This window comes from Acanthaster planci, linkage group LG18 (assembly GCF_054643075.1).
Source record: "Acanthaster planci isolate LZ-2023a linkage group LG18, COTS_SCS, whole genome shotgun sequence".
Taxonomy (NCBI): domain Eukaryota; kingdom Metazoa; phylum Echinodermata; class Asteroidea; order Valvatida; family Acanthasteridae; genus Acanthaster; species Acanthaster planci.
Window position 1 is genome coordinate 12,846,398 of NC_141794.1, and position 25,382 is coordinate 12,871,779.

General features: G+C 41.5%; 4 protein-coding genes across 10 annotated transcripts in view; 2 read left to right on the forward strand and 2 right to left on the reverse strand.

The window, feature by feature from the left end:
* Positions 1–9,629, reverse strand: part of LOC110985686 (uncharacterized) — an 80,876-nt gene extending 71,247 nt beyond the window's left edge. The window contains exon 1 of one of the 4 annotated variants that reach the window (XM_022246883.2): positions 9,423–9,629. The gene's annotated coding sequence lies outside the window, so the exon portion shown is untranslated. Of the gene's footprint in view, positions 1–202; positions 392–3,614; positions 3,750–3,825; positions 4,104–9,422 lie in introns of those variants that run through there. The other 3 variants (XM_022246885.2, XM_022246886.2, XM_022246884.2) reach the window with 3 other exon arrangements.
* A 2,321-nt stretch (positions 9,630–11,950) lies between these two features.
* Positions 11,951–17,581, forward strand: LOC110985714 (monocarboxylate transporter 11-like; the record flags this gene model as incomplete). The annotated part of the gene is made up of 4 exons (XM_022246934.2): positions 11,951–12,751; positions 15,544–15,775; positions 16,448–16,591; positions 16,950–17,581. Coding segments are annotated over exons 1-4 (1,110 nt in total), but the record flags the coding sequence as incomplete, so codon positions are not given.
* A 60-nt stretch (positions 17,582–17,641) lies between these two features.
* LOC147796247 (monocarboxylate transporter 14-like) lies at positions 17,642–18,311 on the forward strand. Its single transcript, XM_087148868.1, has 2 exons — positions 17,642–17,774; positions 18,177–18,311. The coding sequence occupies exons 1-2, from the start codon at positions 17,654–17,656 to the stop codon at positions 18,290–18,292; spliced, it is 237 nt and encodes a 78-aa protein (XP_087004994.1). The 5' UTR covers positions 17,642–17,653; the 3' UTR covers positions 18,293–18,311.
* Positions 18,312–18,577: 266 nt separating this feature from the next.
* Positions 18,578–25,381, reverse strand: LOC110985716 (uncharacterized). 4 transcript variants are annotated; one of them, XR_015428296.1, is made up of 5 exons: positions 23,973–25,381; positions 23,358–23,502; positions 20,444–20,517; positions 19,515–19,946; positions 18,578–18,716 (listed from the first exon to the last, which is right to left on the reverse strand). XR_015428296.1 is itself a non-coding variant. In XM_087148866.1 (5 exons), the coding sequence occupies exons 3-5, from the start codon at positions 23,442–23,444 to the stop codon at positions 19,751–19,753; spliced, it is 357 nt and encodes a 118-aa protein (XP_087004992.1). In that variant the 5' UTR covers positions 23,445–23,502; positions 23,973–24,121; positions 24,658–25,381; the 3' UTR covers positions 18,994–19,750. The 4 variants fall into 4 exon arrangements, 2 of the variants coding, with proteins under 2 accessions (XP_087004992.1, XP_087004991.1); XR_015428297.1 differs by having other exon boundaries at positions 18,612–18,744; XM_087148866.1 differs by lacking the exon at positions 18,578–18,716 and having other exon boundaries at positions 18,994–19,946; positions 23,973–24,121; positions 24,658–25,381.
* Between the last annotated feature and the right edge of the window lies 1 nt (position 25,382).

Genomic DNA, 25,382 nt, shown 5'->3' on the forward strand with positions numbered 1-25,382 from the left:
CTACACCGAAAGTGACACTACACAGTCTCTGTAAAGGGGGTAGCAGATTTCAAATACATTGCCATCCTGTTGATTCCAAACAGAATCCTCTAAATGCAAGGTGCGTAGCTTTGTGCGAAGTCATGTGGCCACTAACAAAATCCAAATGACTAACCGACCGACAGTTTTCACAAACTGAACAAATATGAGACAATAAACTCACTGATTAAGTTCTTTGGAACATTCCGTTCAGTCAGCTTCTGTTAAACAAGAAATTCTGAAACTGTGCTTCAAAAAAAGAAAAATTGACAGCGCAGCAGAACAGACTTCAGAGAGACGCCCGTTCAACAAACATATCACACTGCCGCGTCGGCGACGCCAAACCTACTTGTACGTCCATATCCAGGTGAGACCCTTAAATAACGTTCACATGACGTTGGCGGCACAATACCGGTATAGTATACCTCTCAAATAACAACACAGTCAACTCATTTGAATCAAAATAAGTTTCTGCTTTTGAATCCTACCAAAATAATAGCCAGAGGTCGAAGTTGAAAGACAGTACACACGCACACTAATGCATGATCAGAACCCTATGGCCGTGAGTAACTTCACAAGTCCAATCAATAAACGAAAGCCCTTCTTTGCTTTTGCTGCATGCGCGCCACACAACTCAAAAAAGTGACTCAGACTTGCCCAGGGAAGATATATAGCATGCACGCATACGCCAGTTGATGGACAAAAGGGCTGTGAATTCATCCATTTTCCTGACTTCTTTCGAAGTACCGTTGTCCACGCCCAAAAGGAAACATGACAAGGATTCAACATTCCAAATCCGGGGATTTTAATATCCAAAAGTGGCCATGATTGCCTCGAGCAGCGGCTGACAGACCTACAGCGTGGCGGATAAAGTTTCACAGCGTCCGCAAGTTCCTGACGCGTCAGGCTAAGGGAGAAATGTCACAAGTCCCCCAATTTCCTTTCTGCAAAGTATATTCGTAAGGTAAAACCCCCAAACCCTGGACTTAAACTGCCGCTGTCATGAAGCTAAACACGCATAGTCTTGTTTCCGTTGTCGGCTATCGTGGAGGTTGCATTGAGTGTTGCGCGCGATTCTGAAAGCGAGTACGGGACCTTTCAGCAAAAGGTCATCGCAATTTTGACAAGTTCGTCTGGGTCATGAGAATCACTGGGCCTATGTGACGGGAAAAACACACGGGGCGGGCATAGCGTGCCCGGCCGTACCACCACTCCAGCGCCTCGCCGAATCGATATCCTAGCCATGTTGATGTTATGAACAGTCGATTCAACTATGTCCTCCCTTGATCAACCGTTAGTTTATAGATCTTCCTGCCAATTTTCGCAAAATACAACCAGTGACGAGAAAAAGGTTTTGAACGGGGAAAATAAATTCATTAGTTTTTGATAATAAATTCATTAGTTTTTGATGAAAATATTTTTTTTCCGTCCTGCACATCTGCAAAAGCTGATCACCACTGACATCATTTCAGCCGGAAAATACATGTTCACCTCAGCAAAAGGTCTTTATCATAGTACACCCCCCCATATACCAGAATCAGCCATGTGTACCGTGTTTGATTATAATATAGACAACATCGCCATTTGGGGGGGGGGTCACAGCAGGGCAACCTTGCACATTCGTGAGCGGCGTGACTACGGACTGTCACCAGAACGGTTTGATAACACTCACGTGGATTTATATCACCGACATTTCAACACACTGTCGGCGCAACTGGCTTACCAATACCAGAACCGCCGTGTCACTGGAACAGTGGACCCCCCACAGCGCCGGAGCAGTTTTCTTGGTCTAGAGCCCGCCTAGCTCAACTGAATTCTTCCCTTGTACTTCGGGACTTTGGTCACAGGTCACATCATTGGACAAGCAAGCAAGAAATGTTAGTGTTGGTGAACTTTCACATGCATGTACATACCCTGTGCACTACAGTACTTCATTACCATGTCAACACTTCTGTTGTGGAGCAAATTCACTTCGAATAAATAACGATGATCAGATAGCGTCATTCTGCGTCTGGTCATATAATTGCTCATGGGGTACACAATTTTAACTTGTAGGGGAATCTTCTGGAATTGAAGTGATTATCGCACACTAATTTTAGATAATCATACGAATCTATTACAGCCGTGCGCCCACAAAAAGATAAAGCAGAATTGCCGAATATGAAAGTTGGAACACCAAAGATGCGTAGGCCTACTTACTCAATATAGTCTCTTAAAATGTTACATAAGGCATGTCATGTGTTACAAGAGTTCTATCCCTATTGAAGAAACCAAGACTCTGTTCTGTATTCATCTTGTTTTAACATTGAAAGTTGCATAAACAGTTTATTCATACCAAGAGTTTGCGTGTATTTCAGCATACAGGTAAACTGGACTAAACAAAATTAGTACTTAAGCTTTGAAATGCAAGCATTCAACCATCATCCTGTAAATACGAGCAACGACAATTAGTGATATGAATACGTGCACAGTCAATCCTCGTTAACAGGTGCACTATTGTTACAACGTTCATTCTGCTCATATTCACAAGGACACTTTTAGTCTCAGTTTTTGTTCCTTGTTTTCGTTCCTGGTAATATATTGGGTTCCTGTTTTAACGAGTTAACCTGCAAAGTCCCAAGGACATCTCATGAATGAGGTTCGACTGTACATTGCCGAACTGGAAAAGTAAGCGTTACCGTCAAGTTGAAAAGGAAGTTCAGTATAAATGTTGACCAGAGTGCGTATTCACTGTAGTAGTTGGCCGCCAGTGAAGGATTTGATTTTTTATCATGTTTCTTCACTGTGCTCATTCGCATAAAAAACCAGTTTAATTCTGTTTATAAACCCCAAGCGTACCACACGGAAGACAATGATTTTTCTGCAATCAATTGCAAATAAATTAAAATAGCCAAGAACAGCCTTCAAGTTCCAACGCATCAGCAATGCATAATCATAATAGAATCTTTAATTCAAAGATCGCTGACTCGTAAACCAGATTAGGCCTAAAAACACCGGATGAACGATTTGATAACTAACATCGTGGTAATAGCATTTATCGGGCCATGGTTGGAATGGCTTCATGCTTTAAGGAGCGTAAAAGAACTTCATAGCGATGTACTGTATACCAGCAGAACTCAGCACAGATGAAGCCCTCTTCACTCACACTGATGGACACAATCGTGTAATGGGATTCCTACTGCCGAAGAATGAAACGCGCGGAATACAAATAGCACTTAATATATGGACTAGCAAGTTCCACTGTTAATTTGACCTTGCGAAACCAAATGGGTTGGGACAGTATTGTGAGATTGACTTTCACAACGGAGTGGCCCTTGAATTCCTCGATGTGCCTCTCCAGCACTCCCGACGACGAGCGCCGTGGTAGCAGGTGTACATGTACATGCAATTGTACAGGGTGTACAGTGTACATGTACCTGTACAGCAGTTTAGGTCAATCCAGCGACTACTCTCGACCTTCATAACATACAATATTGCAGTGTTCACATAGAGGTTATGCACATAGGCGGAGTTGAAGGGCAAAATCTTTGTTGTCACTAGGATAGGGTCAAATAAACCTGTGCATTCATTATAACTAAACTGCACTGACAACAAACCAGCAATTCATTCCACGCTCTGGTCGTCCTCCACGCCTCTATAAAGACTGGCACTGTGGCAGGACAACCTCACGCGCCAAGGTGATGGTTGGTATTGCCTTGGATCGGACCATGGTCGGACTGCCCCAAAGACACTAGGCGCGCTAATGTACTGTGCATTCTTTCCTGCATGGCATGCCTTCTGCGACTCAAAAGAAAGACACAAGCCTACCTCTGAACATTCCTGGTTGTTTGAGGTTGGCGGGCGGGAACGCGCGTGAACGGCGCTGGATGCCAGACGTCTGTGCTCGTAGTTTGTCCTTGGTTACACCATGGAGCTATTTGCTGCGGGTTCAATCCAAGCTTCAGGGTTCGGAAGGACAGGTGAAGGAATCCTTCAGCCAGACAGTTGTCAATGGGCTTACGTAACGTCACGTTCAGCTTTCGTTTGCTTTCACTTTCACACACGCACCGCGTACCGTGTATGCGCGCGTGCACGCCTGGCTGCTTTTTGTTAGGGAAATATCAAACGTTGCACGGATCCAGTCCAGTGCTCTTAAATTAGTCTCGATTCGAGCAGTACAGTGGGTTGTGCACAGGACCTCCCAAAAGCGACCATTTTCACGGGAGCCTTGAGCAAAGACTAGACAGATCCAAACTGGTTTTGCTTGACATTACAGTATGTTTTTTGTACCACTCCGTATACATGCATGATTGTTGGAGAATTAAGCTGTCTTACTAACCTTGACTACTTTATGACCAACTTGAATAGGACCATAGACTTCAAAAGTTAATACTGCAGGTATGGCCATAAAATAAGAGAGGAAAATTGAGCATCACAAAAGAATCCACAGCCGATAAAGTACTTACACTATGTAGCACTGATGGAGTGTAGTAGCTATGGGTGTAAAGTAATGTAAGTTTGGTAGTCAGCGCATTGGCGCGCCTCAGTATATGCGCGTTTAAGGCAGAGCATGCCAAGTACGCATAACACCCCGGCATGTATCGTTAGCGTATACGCAGAACGCGTGCAAGAACTTATACTCGCTTGTAACCACCTGTCTTTCTTTCGCCGATTGACGATGCACTTCACCTCGGGGCGGACTAATTTTGAAAATGTATACAACTTGTAATAACAGCTGGTTATTACGGAAGCCAGTTAGTGCCAATTTGAACTATGCAAAAAAAAAACTATTGCGAAATGTAACCCGCACTAACTTTGCGAAATGACGCAATAATTCTACGGACATTTGGGGCACGTTCGCGCAGCTACTCCGGTTAGCAAGAGTTGGATGCGTGCGCATTATAACCGGGTGCAGGCGTATATACTACCCCGTAAGTGAGAGTATAATCTTGATGATCCACTGGTTGTACGCCAGCCGTTCGAATGCTCAGGGGTATCGTGTTAGCACGAACAGCTCGCTCGAACGCAACCCCTGCGTCTACTCGAACGCAACCCCTGCGTCTACTCGAACGCAACCCCCTGCGTCTACTCGAACGCAACCCCTGCGTCTACTCGAACGCAACCCCTGCGTCTACTCGAACGCAACCCCTGCGTCTACTCGAACGCAACCCCCTGCGTCTGCTCGAACGCAACCCCCTGCGTCTACTCGAACGCAACCCCTGCGTCTACTCGAACGCAACCCCTGCGTCTACTCGAACGCAACCCCCTGCGTCTGCTCCAGTATGAAAAGAGCGGCAATATCAACAATCGATGACTTGTTCTTTAGGCTCTTGGACAATCCGTAATAGGCCAAACGTCGCTTCAGCAGGGTCCTCGAACTTACGATGATACCATGATTTTCTGCCCAAACCACGACATGTGATCATAACTCAAACCAAGAGAGAAACAGAAGCTCACAAGTTTGCGTAACGTCATGTTTACTGCTTAGCTTTCCTCGATAACTGCTTCACGGGAAATCACCTGCACTGCTCACTCTAGGGTGCGTTCGTCCCACCGGAGTGTGACCCGCTGGTCAGCGAGAGTATACTCCCGCTAACGGGGCGTATACTCCTGCATCCGGGTATCATGCGCACGCATCCTACTCTTGTTAACCGGAGTAACTGCGCAAACGTGCCCCAAATGTCCGTAGAATTATTGCGTTATTTCGCAATAAAATACATTTTTGAATAGTTCAAACTGGCACTATTGGGCTTCCTTAGGTTATCGACAATATTGCATAATAACACTTCTTTTGTCAGAGGTTTACCCCACATACGTATGCACTGGAGTCTTTTCCCTGTTCAACAAAAATCGACAACATCGGCGTCAAAACCTGGCCCCTTTTATTGGTAATTTACAGTTCTCATCGTGACGTCACTTGGTCGCCATGGTTACACTTTTTCAAAGAGGGCGCCATATTACAATAAGATGTCACATATGCAGGCAAACTGTTCGTAAAATATAAAAATGAAAGGTTAGTCAGTCTCATAAAAATGAAACTTACAAAAATATATAATGGAACTAAAAAGACAAGGTTTAATAACTCCACCACCTTCAGGGTTCAATCCTATTTAATTTTCTATTCGTCTCACTGATAAAAAAATCCTGAATGTTATTTCGTGGCTACACTGAAAATGTTAAACTTCTAAACACATCAATAACAAAACATTGATAAAAATACAATGTGAAAGTAAATCTAAAAACCAACATAATAGTTTAACCTTTCTTCATATCGCAAATCTTTCGTTAATGTGAATTGTACATGGTAAAAATGAAAACTTGAGTCGCAAGATACGTGTGAATAATGACATCAATCTTCCTGACCTGCAGTAAATTATCTCAGACTTTAAATGGCGCGTCATTTCTACTCTTATCTATCTACACATATCTTGTCGACTTGAGCCAATGGACCTTTTTCATAAAATAATATCGTTTGTTTTTCTTGCATCAAAACAAAAGGATTGTGCATGCGGTTATGTTGATCCTCTTGACTTGTATCAGATTTTCCTTGGTCATACGATAGTAGAAAATGAAATAACTGATTGAATGACACTTTTGTAGGAAGTCAATCAAAAGTAGATTTGAAATAACGTATAACGTGGAGCCTTCGATCTGCTTTACAACAGGCTGAGTATCTGTGTTCCAGTTCAAATTCTCATCGATGAAAGTCCAAAGGTACATATTTAATGCCTAACAATACATCTTTCATTCTGATCTTCGGAGGATATAGCATTCTTAGTTTTCCGAATATCAAAACTAATCTCCCTTATCTATAAGGGGATAAGGGTGGGGGATTTTGTTGCATGTTCGCCCTCTGATATGCTCAAGCAAGCGTCCATTTCTCTCTCAGTTCAAACGTCATATCATTTAGATCGCGACTGATTGCATTTCGCATCATTACCACTTTTTATACGCGGTTCTTTGTTGTGGGTTTTTTTGTTTGTTTGTTTGTTTGTTTTCTTTGATTTTTATCTCTGCCGGATTGTGCTACATGGAAACTCTCCAATTTTTTTAGACAGAAATTTATATAACATATTATATTAATGTTATGATGTTGGTTACGAAGGGAGAGGCAGAGCAATTAGTCATATCATTGGGTCACGTGACTAATTAAGGTCGTGTTTGGACTGTTGGGAAATTTTTTTCTGACAATTCAACATTCCGATCTACGATGTTGTGTTTTTAATGGGGGTAATGACTACAGTTGCGGACAAACATCGATTCATCAATCTCCAAGTTCATCTGCCGTAATTCCTTTCAATCTCAGCTGCTGGGCAACATAATTGATATGGCAACAACAAACGGGTACCATTGAAACCAATATTAATGGGGAGGAATGCTGGCTGTGGAAAAAGACTTCCTTAATTCTTTTGAATTTACTTTAGTTTAGTTTACTAAATCCACGATGTCTTGCAGCCTAGTTGCTGAATTGCACATCATTTCCATTAAAATAGACAATAACAGCAAAACAAAACTGTTAAAATGACCCAAATGTATACAAATACAGAATAAATTTATATAAGAATAATTAAAAATATAAACAAGCCTAACATACACCGTCTATACATCATAACACGTCAGAGACCAAACAAGTGACACGGTACCATTCCAGGATATATTGCTCAAGCCTAAATCAAATTGCCGGTAAGTAAGAATAATGAATTCAGAATGTTGATGTAGAAAGCCGAGGAATAGGACTAGTTTTAAATCGATTTGGTTTGGTCCAAATAGTGGTACTACTTCTATTATTTCGTAAATTTCTCCAATGACATTCAAAGCTAGAAGGAAATAATGATTTGGTATACGAGGGTTAACCTGGATATTTTGGCAAAGTTACAGCAGTAGGACTAATCTTCCATTCTATTAGCTAAAGTGTCCAATCCAAGGGTTGCACAGGCATCTTCATGATGAGAATAATCCTCTTCTAAAATATTTTTATATTTTTATCGAATCCATTCAATACCATTACTTTGCTTCATGTCAACTCAGAATGCCAAATAACATCAGCAGATTCTAGCACTGGTCTGATGTACCAACTGAATACCACTGCAATTCTTCCCTGCTAATTCCAAAGTTTTTCAGCTACAAAACATAAACTGTCTTTGACCAGCCTTGGCCAACATCTTATCAACCTGGGAATTCCATTTTAGATCATTCTGTATCTAAAGTCCTAATATTTTTGCTTTAGAAACTGCACTTAAAGTAAACTTGGGCTTTCGTATACATATTTGTATATATTTGTATGTTTGTGTATAGGTGGTAATAATTATATTACGCTCTTGATATATTTCTTTTTCTTTTTTAATGAGGGCCCCAAAAGATCGGCTTCTACCCTCAATAAAGATGGTTTAAATAAAAAACAATAACAATTTCAAGGAGTAATTGTCACACCATTTGCTCAAACAATTTAGATCCCTCTGAAGATATTCCCGGTATTTGCAGCTAATGTCATCTCTTCTGCTACATGCATTCCATACGTAATACCCACATGTACATAATCGCAGGAGAATCAAATCAATTAACACCTGATAACGTCATCGTGACGTTTTCACTTGTCTCTGAGCTTTTTCCAGTATAAGAAATGTCGTGCATACAATTCCACGGGGAAAAGACACAGAGAAATAGGTTTTAGGATGTACCGAAATACTCAAATGAACATTAAAGAAGTGGTCCGATTTCCGATGCAGGAAAGCGATAGTCACCTTGAAATTCATACTATTTGTAAAAAAAAAATTATATATATATACACACGTATATGTCCTCATTTGAACACACCCCTCCCTCGGAAATTCTTGGATCCGCTTCTGCAACCAAACTCTGATTGAGGAGATCCAGTTGTATATCGGATCCTGTTTCGAAAGGGACTTTGAAACCCTCCACAAAGAAGGATCAATATCTATTGTGTGTAATTTCTTGGTCCGGTTTGGGGGTACGAGTCCCACATGCCCGGCCAAGTCACTCAAGCTTCAAGAGGCAACGTCACATGCCGTGCACATGTGCATGAAGCCCCAAGAGAGCTAGACCAGACCCATGAACAAATTGGAAGTTGCTTACAAAATCTCAGGTCCTAAGCAACGATGACAATGTACAGTACAAAATGGGCTTTTAAAAGTAAATTTCACTTTGTTGAGAACCGTAAAAAACTGGCCTGTATATCTACGGATGTCTGCCTGGCGTGTTACTTTCAACAGTTCACACGAAAGCACGGACCTGATCTTTACTGATGATCATATGAGCACTCGGAAATTTGACGCAATTGCGAACGCAGTTTGACAAATTAACTTGGTAGGAAAATCCTGGACATGCCCATGTACATTTTGAATATCTAATAGCCCGATACGGAGATAACATTGGCCATAATTAAAAAGACCAAACGCTTTTCTTACCTGGGCTGCCAGCGACGACCAGTCAATACAGTCCCGACCGAACTGCTCCTGTCCACCGACAGTTGGGCGTGTGATGTCGAACCCAATTGATGGAAATGTTGAGTCACGCCGGACCATGCGTGCTCAAGTCCCGCGGCATTGCACAACATTATGTACTCGTACAATGCACACGTACCTGGATCTACAGTCGCGGAACTTGTCAGGGCGTGCCTATAGTTTTAAAGGCATAGGAACCTTCAAAATGTTTCATAACCGAATTTTACCAGCACTTTACAGCGAGCTTCATGTTAGTTTTGGAGAGAAGTTACTCGCTTAAATTTTAAAATTTATTGGTAAAATAAAATATCAACATTGAAGACGGAGGTTGTTGGACTCTAAAAACGGGTGTTCAGTATTCAGGAAAGGTTTCTCTTCTGTAACTTTTGCGAATAAACATGCCGATTTCAAAAATAGGAATGTCGCTTTAATTTAAACCCTCTTCTGTTCACATAACGCCTCTTGTCGAACACGAATGTTATACCGCGATATCTGGATTTCAACAGCGATAAGAACTTTAAGTAGAAAACAGGAAAACAGCGAAAATTCCCAATGACCAAAAAGAATCTGGTTATCCAAATCTGCACCAAGGAAAACAGCAGGAAATAACGTGTAAGATCATGAAATGTAAAGCACACAGCTAAAACGCGAACTATTATTGACTGATATTAATGATAAAAACTCGTGCATCTTGAGACTTGCCTTCAATTGTTCACAACGTAAAGTTTATTTACTCTATGCCCTAAAAAGTTTGTTCACCGACGCCACTTTCTTTTGGAACAAAGCTTTCTTTGGAACTCAACCAAGCATGTAAGGCACAAATGACATGTTGGCACGCCAGTTGTGGGATAAAACTGTTGGCATGCCGTGAAGAAGAATAAACATACCGTTCCCGGGAAGGGTAGCACAGCTCCCCTACTGACAGCTCACTGAATAATGCTTGAGCATCCAAGTCCGAAGCGTAACGTCGTTGTCATGGGTGATGGTTCTACACAATGATTTGCGTCAGAATAACCTGACAATGCTGAGATGTCATTGTTTGGGTATGGCGTTTGCTTTCAAGGCATGCACTGCTTATTTCAAAGTTTCCTCTCGGACGCTCAATGGTCGATCACAGCTCCTCTCGCCCATGGGCGTTTGGCCTCCCCGCGCTGCGCTGTTTACGTCGTCTGCTCTCTGGTAGGTCACCCGGTAACGTCCATGATCCAAGGAGCTTGGCACAAAGCCCGCTTTGCCATGGATGAGGCCGCTATGAAAGACGCTTGGTCCAGCAGCATTCTGCTTCCTATGAAAGATGCAGCATCAAAGTTAGTAAACTCATTCAGAAATCAGCTCTAAAAAGATCCGTTTGAATGAGAAACTCATTTCATTAATTCTCAGAGTCCAAAAGGATGCGCTGCAAAAAGCTGGCTTTTACAATTATTGAACACTTTTCAATCATTTTCTTGATGATTAGACCTGTTTTAAATACAGAAACCCTACACATTTACAACACATACATATGCTTGCATATTGAGGGATTTTGCTTCTTGAAAGTATAATTGTAGTAAGATTATGTTTTAATTGCTAAACACAGTCTTGAGAGTGCTTCATTGTCTGAAATTGTTTCGATACTTCTTTAAGTATCTACAGGTCAATTCTAGAATGTTTTGCTGCTCGAGGCCAAGGCTGAGTTCGGGCGACTTGTTCCCGTATGTTCACGAGCAGTTCGATTTGTTGTTCGTGGGTCGGCCGCTCGAACACCAGGAACAAACAACCGGTTATTGCTGGTAGTTAGTGGCAAGCAACACGCAACACGGCCGTGTCCGTGTACGTTATTCGGAAGTTAATGTTTGGATGGGCTGAGTTCTTTTCTATTTAAACAGGAACATTCATTTCTGTTTCATGGAAAATAATTTTTATTAATTTTGCAAAACTTCCCATTATCTCTGGCTTTGGAAGCCATCTCTCTACTTTTTGCAGTTCAAAAATCAAACTCTCACGAGGTTTCCCGCGTGTTCCCATGCAACTCTAACGAGGAGGTGGTGTGTGATCCTGTTCCGAGAAAAGTGTTCTTGAGTCGTGTTCCCGCCGCCGGTTCGAGCGCGAGAACACAAAACCGTGTCAAGAATAGGCCGCCCGAACTCGACCCAAGCCAAAAGCGGCCCAAGCACAGAGTGTCTACCTGGCGCCCTCTACGCGATGTGTTTGAAAGCGCCCTCTACAAGGCACAACAATGGTTATTCGCTCTTCGCCCAGCCGCGCTCCAACAGGGCACTTGGCACGGACGTAATCTGGACCCACCTCTCTCCTGATTGATTGAAGCCATTGGAGGTCCTGTGGGGCTATTTTACAGTGCCAAAAGTTTCTAAACTCAACACTTACCTATGGAAGACTGCCACGATTTTTGATATTTTTTGTCGAAAATAGTAAATAATTTCAGTGCACTACATTCAATTATCACCGGAGGGTAATAAATATGGATTTTCTTTCACAAGAACTGAAACACGAGGAAGATGTGCTGCTTAGTGATGCCGCATCGTGCAGAACATTTGGCAAGACTAACTCAGATCCTGAGGCAAGTTACATTTCACTGGTATAGTTTTGACGATTACGTTTCATATAAACAGAATCTGAAGGGTGTGTTGAGATACGCCTGGCCATTAAAAAAGATCAAGTTGACGGGCATAATGTGCATTAAGTTTAAAATGGAGAATTTTCCTTTTCATTTTGCCATAACTAAGACTGACATGGGGCCTGCATGAAAAAGACATTTCCAAGTGTTGGCCAGCATCTGTTATAAAGAAGCAAAATGAAATCATGCAAGCAATTCATAAATAATTAATACAAAGCCAGCCCCCAAAAAATATTTTTTCGTTTCTTAATTAAAAAAGTTTACTAATTATGGGATCAGTATTGGAACAGAAACCTTAGGTATAGTCGTGCTAAATCGCCAGTGAGCCTTGTACGTGAAAATAACCTCTATTCCGTTCGGCAGAGAACTGTAAACAATCTTTGGCCATAAATCACGTTTTCTTCGGTGCACTGAACTTACTGAATATTTTTTACAAAAATATTAGAAATTGTGGCAGTCTTCCATACGCTAGCGTTGATTAGTTTAGAATCTTCCGGCACGGTAAAATGGCCGCCACTCTACTTCCGATAGCTTCAACGACGTCCGTGTCACGAATGCTGCATTGCGGGTCCAGATTATGATATACGTCCGTGGCGCTGGGCAGTACAGAGCTCCAGAAGTGCCATCCGACTTGTTAAGATCCTGCAATACTATTTCTTGGGATGACGACATCGTAAAGGTAAGATGACGGCATCCTGAGATACTTTATCATGGATGACGACATCGTAAAAGTGGAACAATGGCATTATTTGTGAATGTGTGCATTGACAAACCACCTTGACAACGCACAGGTGACCTGAGGTGCTTTCGTCTTTTAAAGCATAATCTTCCTTTTGCCATACATAATATTAATTAGATTGATAAAACGTCATGATGTCTCACCGCTTGTTACAAGTAGTGAAGTAGCCATCACGTTTGCTGGATGTCTCTGGATAACGACATATCCTGAGATATTCGATCAATGGTCGCGCTAGTACTATAATAGACTCGTTCCCGTCCCCGCAGCGTATAAGGCAATGCAGGAACCGCTAACCCGACTACAGGACATGCGAAACTGTACTCACCAGTAACCGCACTATACTTTCACATTAAAGTTTACGCAGTCTTTTGAATTTCTGAAATTCAGAGTTCGTTTTTTGGAGGTATATGACAAAACAGTTGTTGACTGCTATGGTATAGTTTCTTTCACCCGAGGGACGCTTTGCACCTTGAGGCGAAATTGTTAATCGTACTTTTCTATCAATATATTAATTACCAACGCTCATAATAGACATCGCTCCAAAATCGGCTTATGATAAGTAATCTAAGAATAATAAAGTAGGAGCATTGATCCTGCTCCAAAGTCAGTTCTAAAGCAAGAGGGATTTTGAATTCTCAAGCATTTTTGAAACTACGATTTCTGAGTGATAATGTCAATTACACACAACACCAGCATATATACGTTGTACGGCTTGGGACACACTTGTGACTGGTCCCCGCGAGTATAATTTGGAATGGACAAATCGAATGTTGTCCAATGCCTAATGACCTACTACATTAGCTGTCGTGCCCATAGATAGGAGAATAAATAACTAAATGGGAGACAGGTAAGTCATTGTTTGTACAGGGCTTTTTGCTGATGTACACGGACAAAATAAAAAGTCGCGTGAATAGGGCCAGGCCATTTTAATCAAAGGACAAAATGCAACAAGCATAAGTAAATAAACTGATTAAAATCTTAAAAACTATGTTCCTGAACAGCCCGAGTAAAATCCCACAGACAGAGGTTTCCCAAGGAAATGTGTCATTAGATGGAACCCAACTTAAGTTTCGTCTACCATTTTGTAGGATTATTTTAATGCATGCAGTAAGGTGAAAAGATTGGAGACAGGCTGGGGATAACGGTTGGAAGGAACAGAAAAACCACATTGCTTCAAAGTGGTGTACGTGAGATTTACCTTTACCGTTAACTATATCGGGAACTGCTCAACGTTTTCGTTTGACTTTACCAAAGAGCCGATTTCCATTAATTTAAAACCGTCTGATGCTGAAGTCACTCTTTGGATCAGTTGATAAGCCGCACAAAGATGCACAGCTGTGTCATATTGTGCACTGAACCGACAATCCCTCCTTGGAATATCAAATTGCACTTTTGTGATGTCCAACAACTATACTGCACTGTTTCATGTGCAGAAGTGTGGAGCAAGTTAACTTCAATAGTAAACTAAGAAAGGACGATAGTAAACTAAAGAAAGAGCTCGTGCCATATTGTGCTAGTAACCAACTGTGTACACATTGAACCAGTGCATATGTGATTATAGGAAACACATGCACATGAAAAAATTAATGAGCTGTGAGAGGTGATTTATTCTTCATGTATTCCGCAGATGCAAATGTTTAGTAACCCGAAGCCACACGGTACAACAGCTGCAAATAACTTCACCGAGCTGAAACCGACCCGTTAGTGCATTCATGTATGAAGCATCATGTACTTAATAAGCTAAAAAAAATAATAATCAGTATTAGCATAATTGTGGTATCATCAAGTTGAGAAGAAATATTTCCAGAAATTAGGGGTCCAAAAGTGTGCCATTTTTGTGTCCTTGTTAATCTGACATTTATTTTTTGACATGGAAATATCACCGGAATTGATTTCAAACTGTTACTATTTTGTTTGGCAGGTAATTTGCATTAACTCATCGCTCCCGGAATTCCAATTAGAATATGAGTTTTTAACTTACAAGATCATATGTCAGATGTGACAGGGACACGACAAAAATGGACCCCTAATTTCTGGAATCATCCATAATTATACACGCTGTAGCTTCACGTGAAGTTTGCATCTAAAGCAGAGATAGCCGTCCACTGCAAAAGCTCTGTAGGGCTATCATATTTTAGAAGGCGGGGAATATTTCTTCCGATAGTCGTTTTTACGAGATACATTCTCTTCTGATAGGCAATAAGTAGAATTCTTGTAAATACCAGCTGCAGCTACAGGATTGGTTAGAAATTCCACTACATCATCCGTCACTTCTTTTTATTCTTTATTGATTAGTGATGTATTTCTACATTATCAGTTGAGACATCGAGGCATAAACAGTTTTTCGAGAAATGACGGGTACTGTAATTACATCACCATACAATGAATATAAAACAATCGACCAAAGTTTCGTAGCAAAATAAATGATAAAAGGGTGAAATAGTGATGGAGACACATTACAATTTCTTACATGTACCTCCAAAAATTGCTCTAGTGCAATCTGCTTTCCCGTGCGTTTGGTAGCAACACAGTGTTGAGAACATGCCACGGTTTTTGAGAATACGAGCTGCATTATGGAAATGTCGAGCTTGGCATGCAATTTGCAAATGCTCCAATAATTAGTTTAAAAATGCAAATTGGCATAGAGCAACTTCTACGTCATTTCCATGCTGTAAATATTTAAACTGATACCTTTTTAATGTCAAAGTACAATCCGACTTTGACCAATTCAGATCGCCAGTTCGAACACACTCCGGCTTCAGGTGGTTGACGAGATGGGAGGCTCCAACCGCTCTACCCTTGGCGTCTTCGCGACGATTGCTGTTTTTCTGCAGTTCTTCTTGCAAGCTATGATCATCAAGACTCTAGGAATCCTCCTCGTGGACATGAGGGAAGAATTCGAGGCAGCAACCTGGGAGATGGGGACCATCTTCGAGTTTGTAGAATGCGTCAATGACTTCCTAGGTAGGTGTATGTGCTGACTAAGAATAAGTGGAGTTTTCGTCATGGGTTCCTTTTATAATCTTATCTATACCTTTTTATAGTCCAGCAGAGCTTGTTCTCTAATCTTGCTGATTTTACTCCGAAACAATACTTACAAGAGAAGTAAGTCGGCGGTAGCACCATATCGGAAATTCTCTTTGATGAGGTTACAAAGTTCTATTACAGAACTGCGAAAGAACTGTGCGATGAAACTTGACACACAACAGCGCACTACACAACAGTGCCTAGGGCGCTCAGTTGAGGAATCCGTGGTGTCATTACCAGAAATTAAACACATGTAGTAAAAATGATAACAAACATTTATTAATAATGCGGCAGCACATTTTACCAATCCAACTTTTTCAAATCCGGAATAATATGGAATGTTGCTTGTTGGAATTATTTTAAGCAAAGCGAAAGAGTATTTCTGGCAAAGTTCTGTCGCAGTCCAGAGCTGCATACACAGCTTTACTGTATAGATTCCTGTAACCTCGTAAAGTAACTGCTGGTGTATGTATTAATTTACGAGGACATATCGAATGTTCCTAACATTTCAGTTCATAATCAAGAACACGGGTCATTTTGAACAAGAAAGCACACTGAAATAGAGTTACAGTATCATCATTCAAAATGCTGTTCTCTGTTCTTTCCTAGCGCCGATTGCGGGTGCGCTCGGCATGACATTCGGTGCCCGACCAACCGTCATGATAAGCGGAATCATGATCACTGCAGGATTCATGGTTGCTTCCAGAGCTTCTAATGTCCTTCAAATTGCACTCTATCTGAATATATTTGTAGGTTAGTGTTTCGTTCTGAATGTAGGCTATTCTGATACGAGAGAACTTTTCGGATATCAGGTGTAAAATTGAAAGGGGGAAAGTTGTTCAAAGGTATTGGCGAAGAAAATAGTGGCATCATAAAATACCGGAAAAAATAAATCCTTGAGTTTTACCACACGGAACTTTGAGACCCTAATCTGATAGATGCAGTTTTTAAAACTTTGCTAAGGCGTTTAAAAAGTGACGTGAAAGCCGGAATTATATATCGATGTTGTTTGAATCTGACGGGACTATTTATAAAGGAATAAGATGACGGATTGAACAGCTGTTCTGGTGCCGAGGCTAACCGTGTGTGTTTCTTTATCATATGGCGGCAGGAATTGGATATGCATTCCCCCATGTGCTGGCCCGCGCGAACCTCGCGCAGCACTATCACGACAGGCAGTTCTCGCTGGCCTCAGGAATCGGTAAAACCGGCTCAGCTTTCAGTTTGCTCGTCCTACCACCTCTGGTGCAGCTGTGTTTGGATGAGTATGGATGGAGAGGCGCCCTCCTCGTGGTCTCCGCGATGGCCGCTAACTTCATCGTGTGCGGCGCCCTGATGATCCCGAAATCGAGGCAAAAGGAGGACGGTCAAGAATACCAGCCGCTCCCTGGAAGTCGAACCTCTCAAAAACGGAGCAAACAAGGCATGCTTGCTCAGCTGAAAGCAACCTGCGTCAACATCACGAGACGGTTTGACCCGTACTTGATGCGGGAAAACAAGTTTTGGGTCATCCTTTTGTTCTACGTATTGGGCAGAATAGGCAAATCGGCATGGATAATTTATTTCGTGCCCCACGCCGTTGAAAAAGGGTTTTCCATGCAAACAGCCACGCAAATGGCGACTGTGGCCGGGCTGGGTTACATTATGGGCATAACAATTGCCAGCCTAGCTATGTTTAAAGAGAAAGTGACATCATCCGTGGCCTTTTTGCTAAGCTTGGCTCTCTTTGGTATCTCCTTCATCATTGACCCCTGGATGAACTCTGTGTGGTTGGTGTCGGCCAACGCTGTTCTCCTGATGATGGGAAATGCTTCCATGTGGGCTGCCAGTGACGTCATCATGAAGGAAGTTCTTGGTGCTGAGAAAATGGCCAACGCTTACGGCTGGATAGGTTTGTTCAGTGGGATGTGCCGACCTATCGCGGGCTTCTTACCAGGTAAACTATTCACAAACCATTTGCATATTACACCAAAATATTAGAAAGAATCAACCGGTAACCAAGTGATGGAGGAGTTCCATCACATACTTTGATAAAAATTGAAACATTTCACTTGAGTAAGATAGCTTTGAACCAACTGAGTTGCCCGTAAATTTACGACACCTCGTGCTTCTTGTAAGGAAATACCAGCTTTAAAAAAGGATGACCTGCCAAAAAGAGACTTGTTAGCACTGTTGCGATATTGATTACTATAATTATGACATTACGTCCAACGCCTCTCATTTGAGTGGAAGAGAACGACGGGGCAACGAAATGTTTGTATACTGCATTTGAAAAGAGCATTTATATTGTAGACTATTATCAAACGCGTGCATCTAAAAGTAATTTTTTTCCATCCAGGTTGGATTTTTGACCAAACTGGCAGTTACAATCTGGCCTTTGTCATCATCGGGATCATTGAAATGACAGCGCTGCTTCCCTTTATCGTCAGAAGGCGCCTGGACGTTGGAGGTTGAATAGCCCCCTGTGGACAAGAAACTCCATGAAAGTCAACAAGCCAACAGATTCAACGACCATGGCATCATATCGATGCAAGTGGTATTAGTGGTGTATTGTAGGAAACACATTTTTCACTTCATTAAAAATATTTAGACCGCATGGTTACTTGACACTTTTTGGCTTTACTGTTAAAGTAGAATGGATTTCCCGATAACTGTGCAACCTTAAAATACAGTCGTTTTACTTGAGCTTTTTTCCACTCACTGAATGGATTATTATCTGTCCTACCTGATCAATCTGACATCGGGACGATGTTTAAGAGTCCATCTGTGCGTCATCTGTCCACCCTTGCAATAATGGATCATGCCAAAGTAGCTTCACCTCATTGGCTGTTGTGTGCGAGTGGTAAATTGCAGCGAGCCCACTGGACGAGTGCACTTTCTGGTCAAGTGGGTGATAAAGATTATATCTGAAATTAGAAAGATGAAGCCTGAGGGTTTACCCTAAGGTACTATAGTACCTTAGTCAGCCATATAGGACGTTAGGTAAACTTCAAGTTAATGCTGGTTTAATTTTGCATTTTGGAAATATTTGGTGAAATATATTTACAATTCCCCTCCTACTTCTGTCAAATTTTCTCTGCCCGCTATTGTAGCAAATTTGAAAAGCATGTAATATATAACATCCTGCTTTTTAAATGAACGTAGCGGTACTGTTGCTTTTGCTGTGAAGTGTTTATTTTTTATGCTCAGGTAAATGCTTATAAGCACAGTCTCGCAATAATGCGTTTTAATGTACTGTTTGATTTGATAACTTCTTGCATTTTCATTTATTTCTTTTAAATTTTCCCAGTACGGGCGATTCACAAGTAGTGCGCTTCCAAGAGTTTGCAACGCGTTGGCCAATCACAATGCGCGAAATCTGTCGACCATCTCCAAACGCGCATAGGGTTGACAGACAGATTTCGAGCACTGTGATTGGCCAAAGAGGTGCAAACTCTTGCAGGCACACAACCGTGAAACACTCGTACTGTTTGTAAGTGTAGTGGTAATGAATCTTATTGTAATTGCTGGGTACCTCGGGAAAAGTGTCCTACTGAAAGGTTTCCCCGTTGGAAATAAGAAACAAATAATATGAATAATTAATGCGCTCTTATAACAAATTATCTTCATTCCCGACAGTGATAAGAAGGCGTCTTCACCTCATTTTTAAAATTTCTTTTGAGTTATTATTTTTTACCTTCACCTGATGTCCTCGAATGTCCGCCTTCGCATTCCGATTGTTCACATTTTCCCGCCGCCACACGGCCAGATAAAACTTCCTGTTGCTTTGGTAATCAAAGATGAACCCGATATAGTCGTTTGCCTACCAAGGTTATTGACGAAAAGAGTACCCATACACAATATACAAACCATCGTCGTCATCGTCGATATTGCAAACATCTCCCTGACCGTCACGGTGGTTGTCTGCCTGGTCTACGTTTGCGACTGGGCAATTGTCTCAGGCGTCCCCCACACCGTCACCGTCCTCCTGCAGATAGTTCTTAACAAAGGGACAGTTGTTCTTATTATCCGGAATGCTGTCATTATCATCGTTGTCGTCGCAACTGTTCCCAAGCTGATCACTGCCACTGTCCTCTTGGCCACTGTTTGGAATCCATGGACAATTATCCTGCGAGGGTGAAATGACAATGTCATTTTGCAGCATCCATTAATCTCCACTTAATATGCCAAACACAGCAGATGCCATGAACAGCGCATTCGTTATTTATTTTCACATCCGAAAAGCACGGTTTAACAGGCTATGTAACCCAATTAATAGAGCGAGATAGCCAATCAGTTTTGGCGGGTACAGAGACAGTGATCTTTGACCCTTAATAAATGATGATGGCACAAACTTTCAAGCATTCGGAAGTAACGACAATATCTAATATGAAAAGACACGGTTTGATGTAATGATACAAAGTGACAACTAGAGCTCAATGGGTGTTACGTGGCCGCCTGGAAAGGTCACTGACCCAATCTTTCTGTCAGCAATTTTGAGCAAACCTATCAGCCAATCAAATGACTCATCGTCTGACGGCAGCCTAAATAATGCACACAATAAAACAATATAATTGCACCCATATTTTAAAAGTTCAGATTATCTGAAAGACCGACGTTGCGTACCTTCGTATTAGACGTTCGGACAAGATATCACAGCCTCCATTACTAGCTGCACATTCTTCCACATCGATACATGTCTGCAAACGGTAACCATCAAGAATTGTATAAGCAGTTATTAATGTTAAATTTCTATTTATGTTCGAACACTGATGCACTGTTTTTATAATCCTCTATGAAAACATTAATTTGATTGTGAAATCGACTTAGTGATTTCACTTCCCGCAGATTTTCCAGGACGTGAATAAAAAACAATGCAATGAATCAGCCGTTTTTCAAATAATTTAAAAATACTTATTTTCTCATTTAGTCATGTGAAAAGGGGCGGTCTTATACTTCGATGTACAATATGTTATTGAAATGATATTTTACCCTTGCTAATGAGTTAATGAGGCTCTTTTAGAAAGAATGTGGATGACAGCCGCGATCCAGAATAAAGGTCGGCTGACGTGTGCGGTAACTGTTGCAAGGACAGAAATAACAATTACGACCCCTGTTGTTTTTCACACCTTTGTTCTTTAACTAACAACTACATCAGTAGGCTATATGTACAGATGACTTGACGCGTTTTTACACGCGCACTTTCCTATGGAGCCAGTAGGGGTCAAAGTCTATTGAGCACCATATGAAAACAATGCATGATATCATGCAGTGCAGAGGTCTATACACGCAGTTATATAGTACATGATCTATGTATGCACATGTATGTAGTATTGTGCATTGTACTATGCACACCGACAAAAATGGGCTCGAAGGTCAAAGGTGAATGTTAAAGACTTGGCTCATTTGTGACTATTGCATACCCCAAAATTATAAAAATGGAACTCCTCGTGCGGAATTATAAGCGTATAGGTACTGAATAACAATGAAATTTTTACTACAATACACACAATTCTGTTTATGACCGCGTCAAGGCTGAAATTATGAACGAAGTGGAATTGTCACACCGTACTGTGACAGTAATATCATTCCCAAAGCAGCAGCTATATATACACTTTGCACTTCATCACGCAGCCAACCCGGAGGGTGTGTTCTGGTATTACGACATATACATCCACCATGGGTGCCTGTTAACCAAATCTACTATATCTTCTATGATAATTATCAGCCAGAAATTTGCAATGTACTTACTCTGAAGAGCTTGCAATTTACTTGCGACTTACCGCCAAACTTACACCGCGCACCCATCTTTCGGTTGGTTTATGTTTTTCAACTTATGTAATGTTAATTAAATCGTCTCTCAGATTTTGTGAATTCCATGCTAATACACTGTCGCACTTTTTCTTTCTGGTTTTGGAGGTAGCATATCACATATTTCATTAAATCCAAACACTTTGAACAAGCTAGAAAAATGTTGGTTTTACTCAACGCAGGGTACCTGGAGAAACGCTCTAGACTTTGGTTTTTACCCTGTCATTAATATGGCCAATTCACAACAGCGCGCCTCCAAGCGTTTGCAATGCGTTGGCCAATCACAATGGGCGAAATCTGTTGACTCAATGCGCATTTGGAAAGGGTTGACAGGTTTCGCGCGTTGTGATTGGCCAACAAGTTGCAAACGCTTAAAGGCGCGTTATTGTGAAATGACCGCATTGCCCATTAACTTTTTCACAGCAATTTTTTTTTCTTAACAGTTCACCTTACATGCCGCAGTTTGGTTTTGAAAAAAAAAAAACTTTGCTTTATACGGTGATTCCGTATCGAGCAAAAACACCCCGTCATCGGTTGAAAAGAGCCATGTTGGTCAGAAGTGTTCATTTGATAGTGGCAATGCGACTTTAAGGCGCGCATTTCATAATCGATCCTGAACCAGCGAAGTGGACTTCCGACCAAAGGAGCCTCAGTTGCCAAGAAAATTGCGCCCTCTCTTAAGACGGGGAGTTTAGTTTTTTCAATATGCCGAGGGCTTATCCCGTTCAGAAGATATGTCTCACCCTTGAAAATTTACTGAAAATCAACAACATCGCATTTTGCGTCCTGGTATAACACTACGCAAACTTTGATATGGGGGTGTGGCCGTGCGTAAAAGTAGTTTTGTATATGCTAAATATAAATGAAGATGACACAAATTTATCAACAAGACATCCCAACATTTAATACAAGAAGTCATCCTTACAGAGACAAGGGCATGAACTTCATATACGTGTGGACTAACAGAATGTTGTCAGAACAGATTCACAAGTTCATTTTAAAGTTTGAGGAAATATTTATTTTAATTTTAGACGTATTCATTATGGGGTATTCAATTAGTAATGTTTTCAACGTTGAAAACATCCAGCTCTGTACAGTGTGAAATCAATGCATATCAATATGCATATTTCAAATTCAGAATGTACTTTGACCAAGGAATGCTGGAACTACGCCATGAATAAAGTATCAAGTTCAAAGGTTACGTCACTCACTCAGCCCGGCCCGTTATCGATCATCGTTCTGAATTCCTCAAAAACTAGGGAAACGACTTACAGGGGGGTCTTCCACGTGTCCATAGGTTGAAAGCTCTAGAATTTCATTCCGTTTAGCATATTTAATTTGAATAAGTAACTCGTAAAAGTTGACAAACTCAGATGGAATTTTCTTTCGTCAAACCATGAAAGGTACAGTCGTTCAAAAAGCGACAGATGCGACTTCGGACCACAAATCTATGGCCAACCCGGAAGATCGATGGTCAAGTTTGGGTGCTTGTGCCCGGACTAAATATACGGCAAGTGCCCGCACCTATCTTCCAGTCGATTTTATTTTTGCCACTTCATTTCTGTTTAACCTGAGGATTTTAGTCGCTTGTAAAGGGTAGTCTTCTTTGATAACAAGAAGCCATGACGAATTGTTTTGGGATTGGAAATTAAAGATGTTTCTTTGAGATAAGGGAACTGGATATCGTTACAAGAAAAATCTTCAAAGTACTCTCAGTCGGATTGCCTACCTGGTTTTGGCTAGCCACGGCGTGTGGTATTCCAATGCTACGAGGAGTAAAAGCCTTGATAGCCTGGTGGGCAGCCTCCACATTCATATCCACCTATCAGTTTTATGTAGGAGTCGGGGTCCTAGCACGGATAAGCTGTATGGCACTACGAATGCAATCGTTGGCACAATGTAAAATATCAAAGTCAATACATAGTGACTCATCAAATGTGACAATGACTGTTCAAAACGTACTTTGCTCACGGAATGAGGAAGCTACAACATGCATAGTAAATAAAAGTTCAAAGGTGAACATGACATAGCGGATTAATTAGTGATTGTTTTTAACATAAAAATAAAGAACACAAACTTAACCGGACAAATCATCAAACGTGTATGAACGAAATTTGCTGAAAATTGGGTTAAAAACGTGTTTTATCAAAATCAGTGCCCTGTATAATAATTAAATGAAAGGTACAGATTAACCCCACCCCACTGTAAAACTAATAGTCATTCTGAAGGGGTGTATGTAAAGCAATTGACAGGAAAATCCAGTGGCCAACCTAGAGGGTATATGTTCTGATACTGTGGACTGCTATTGAGACTTATGACTTACGAACTTTTTACGAAGCTATACCTCGTCTATATCCACAAATGCCGTCCCTTCTCCTTCGTAGCCTCTACAGGACAGTCTCCACAAGCGAACGATCCAGTCCTTGTACGTGTTGACACATGTCACTCCAGGGAAGCATGGACCCGGTTCATTCGTACACAGACCTTATTCATCTCAACATCAAAATATGAAAGAAACTAATGCATGCGAACAAAACAATGTAATCAACCCATCAATGGCCAAAGTTTTAATAGTGTCTGCAACATTTAAGTTTCTTGGTGAAGTAAGCCTTCATTGTCTGAAATGAAATTGTCATCTCATCTGTACAGTCCTCCTGAACGGTATGTGACTAACAGCGCACCAACCGGTTCAAATTATCATGGAGCTATCAAAAGACAGCATGTAGACCATTCAGCCACATGACTCAAGCCGCATGACTTGACTGCCATGAACCTTATAAAAACAAATCAAACCCGTCACAAAATATGCTGCATTTAAACTTCACCGTCCCCCGCGATTCACTGATGGGGGAATTGCATACAGAATGGGCTTCTGGATGTTACTAGAGACCCCTGAAACTGGAAAGAGGGCCATAACAGGGACGGAACCCATTTTAACCGAGTTCTTGAGCCAACACAAACACTCCTTAGTGGACAACCCAAAAGAACGATTATATACAATAGTAGTTTTGAAATCACAGAAGACGTACCTGGTGCAGCTTTGACACGTAGTGCCGTCGCCGAGCGAGTATTAAGCCGTGCGATCGCATGTAAAACACGCTGCCTAGCCGTAAGTGCTACCGTAGCCGGCCGGGCAGTTCAGGCACGAAACCTGGGCCGGCTGGCTCTGGTAGGTTCCCGGTGGACACAGTCGACAGATATCTGCGTCCAGATGTTTGTACATTGAACATAGGCCTACACTGAATATTGCATCTGGATCTGGGTTTTCAATTAGTCTGGGATTGTAAAAACGTTTGCAATAGCGCCATGCATAGACATCTCTTTTGCGAGTCTGTGTGGTGTTGAAAAGAAGTTGGTACAAGGAATAGTCAGCACATTACTTTTCAACTAATCTGAGTTATGTCCCTCCGAGTAAAAGCCTGGAGGACAGATGGACTGAACTCCTCGAAAACAAGCACTGCCAGGATCACATGCACATCGAACACCCTGTGGGACAGTCCTAACGAACGGGAAGCAGAAAGATGACCAAATGCACCTTGTACCAAACGAATCTTTAGTGTTAATAAACATGGTCGAAACTATGTAAAATACCCAGATCACGAATGTTCCTGGACAATCACTCTGGTGCAACCTACCGTTAACTTGCATCTACCATGTTGATATTTGCGGCACGGCGTGGCATATCAAGCCATGCATAAATGAAATAAAACATAACTTCGAATGGATTAATTCAACTGTACTGTTATGTTAAGTA

Coding starts and splice junctions, on each gene's coding strand:
- LOC147796247 (XM_087148868.1), top strand. CDS start 17,654: ATGTGGGCTGCCAGTGACGTCATCATGAAGGAAGTTCTTGGTGCTGAG. Junction 17,775..18,176: donor TATCGCGGGCTTCTTACCAG/GTAAACTATTCA, acceptor TTTTCCATCCAG/GTTGGATTTTTGACCAAACT.
- LOC110985716 (XM_087148866.1), bottom strand. CDS start 23,444: ATGAATGTGGAGGCTGCCCACCAGGCTATCAAGGCTTTTACTCCTCGT. Junction 20,518..23,357: donor CCGTGGCTAGCCAAAACCAG/GTAGGCAATCCG, acceptor TACCGTTTGCAG/ACATGTATCGATGTGGAAGA. Junction 19,947..20,443: donor TCCGAACGTCTAATACGAAG/GTACGCAACGTC, acceptor TCACCCTCGCAG/GATAATTGTCCATGGATTCC.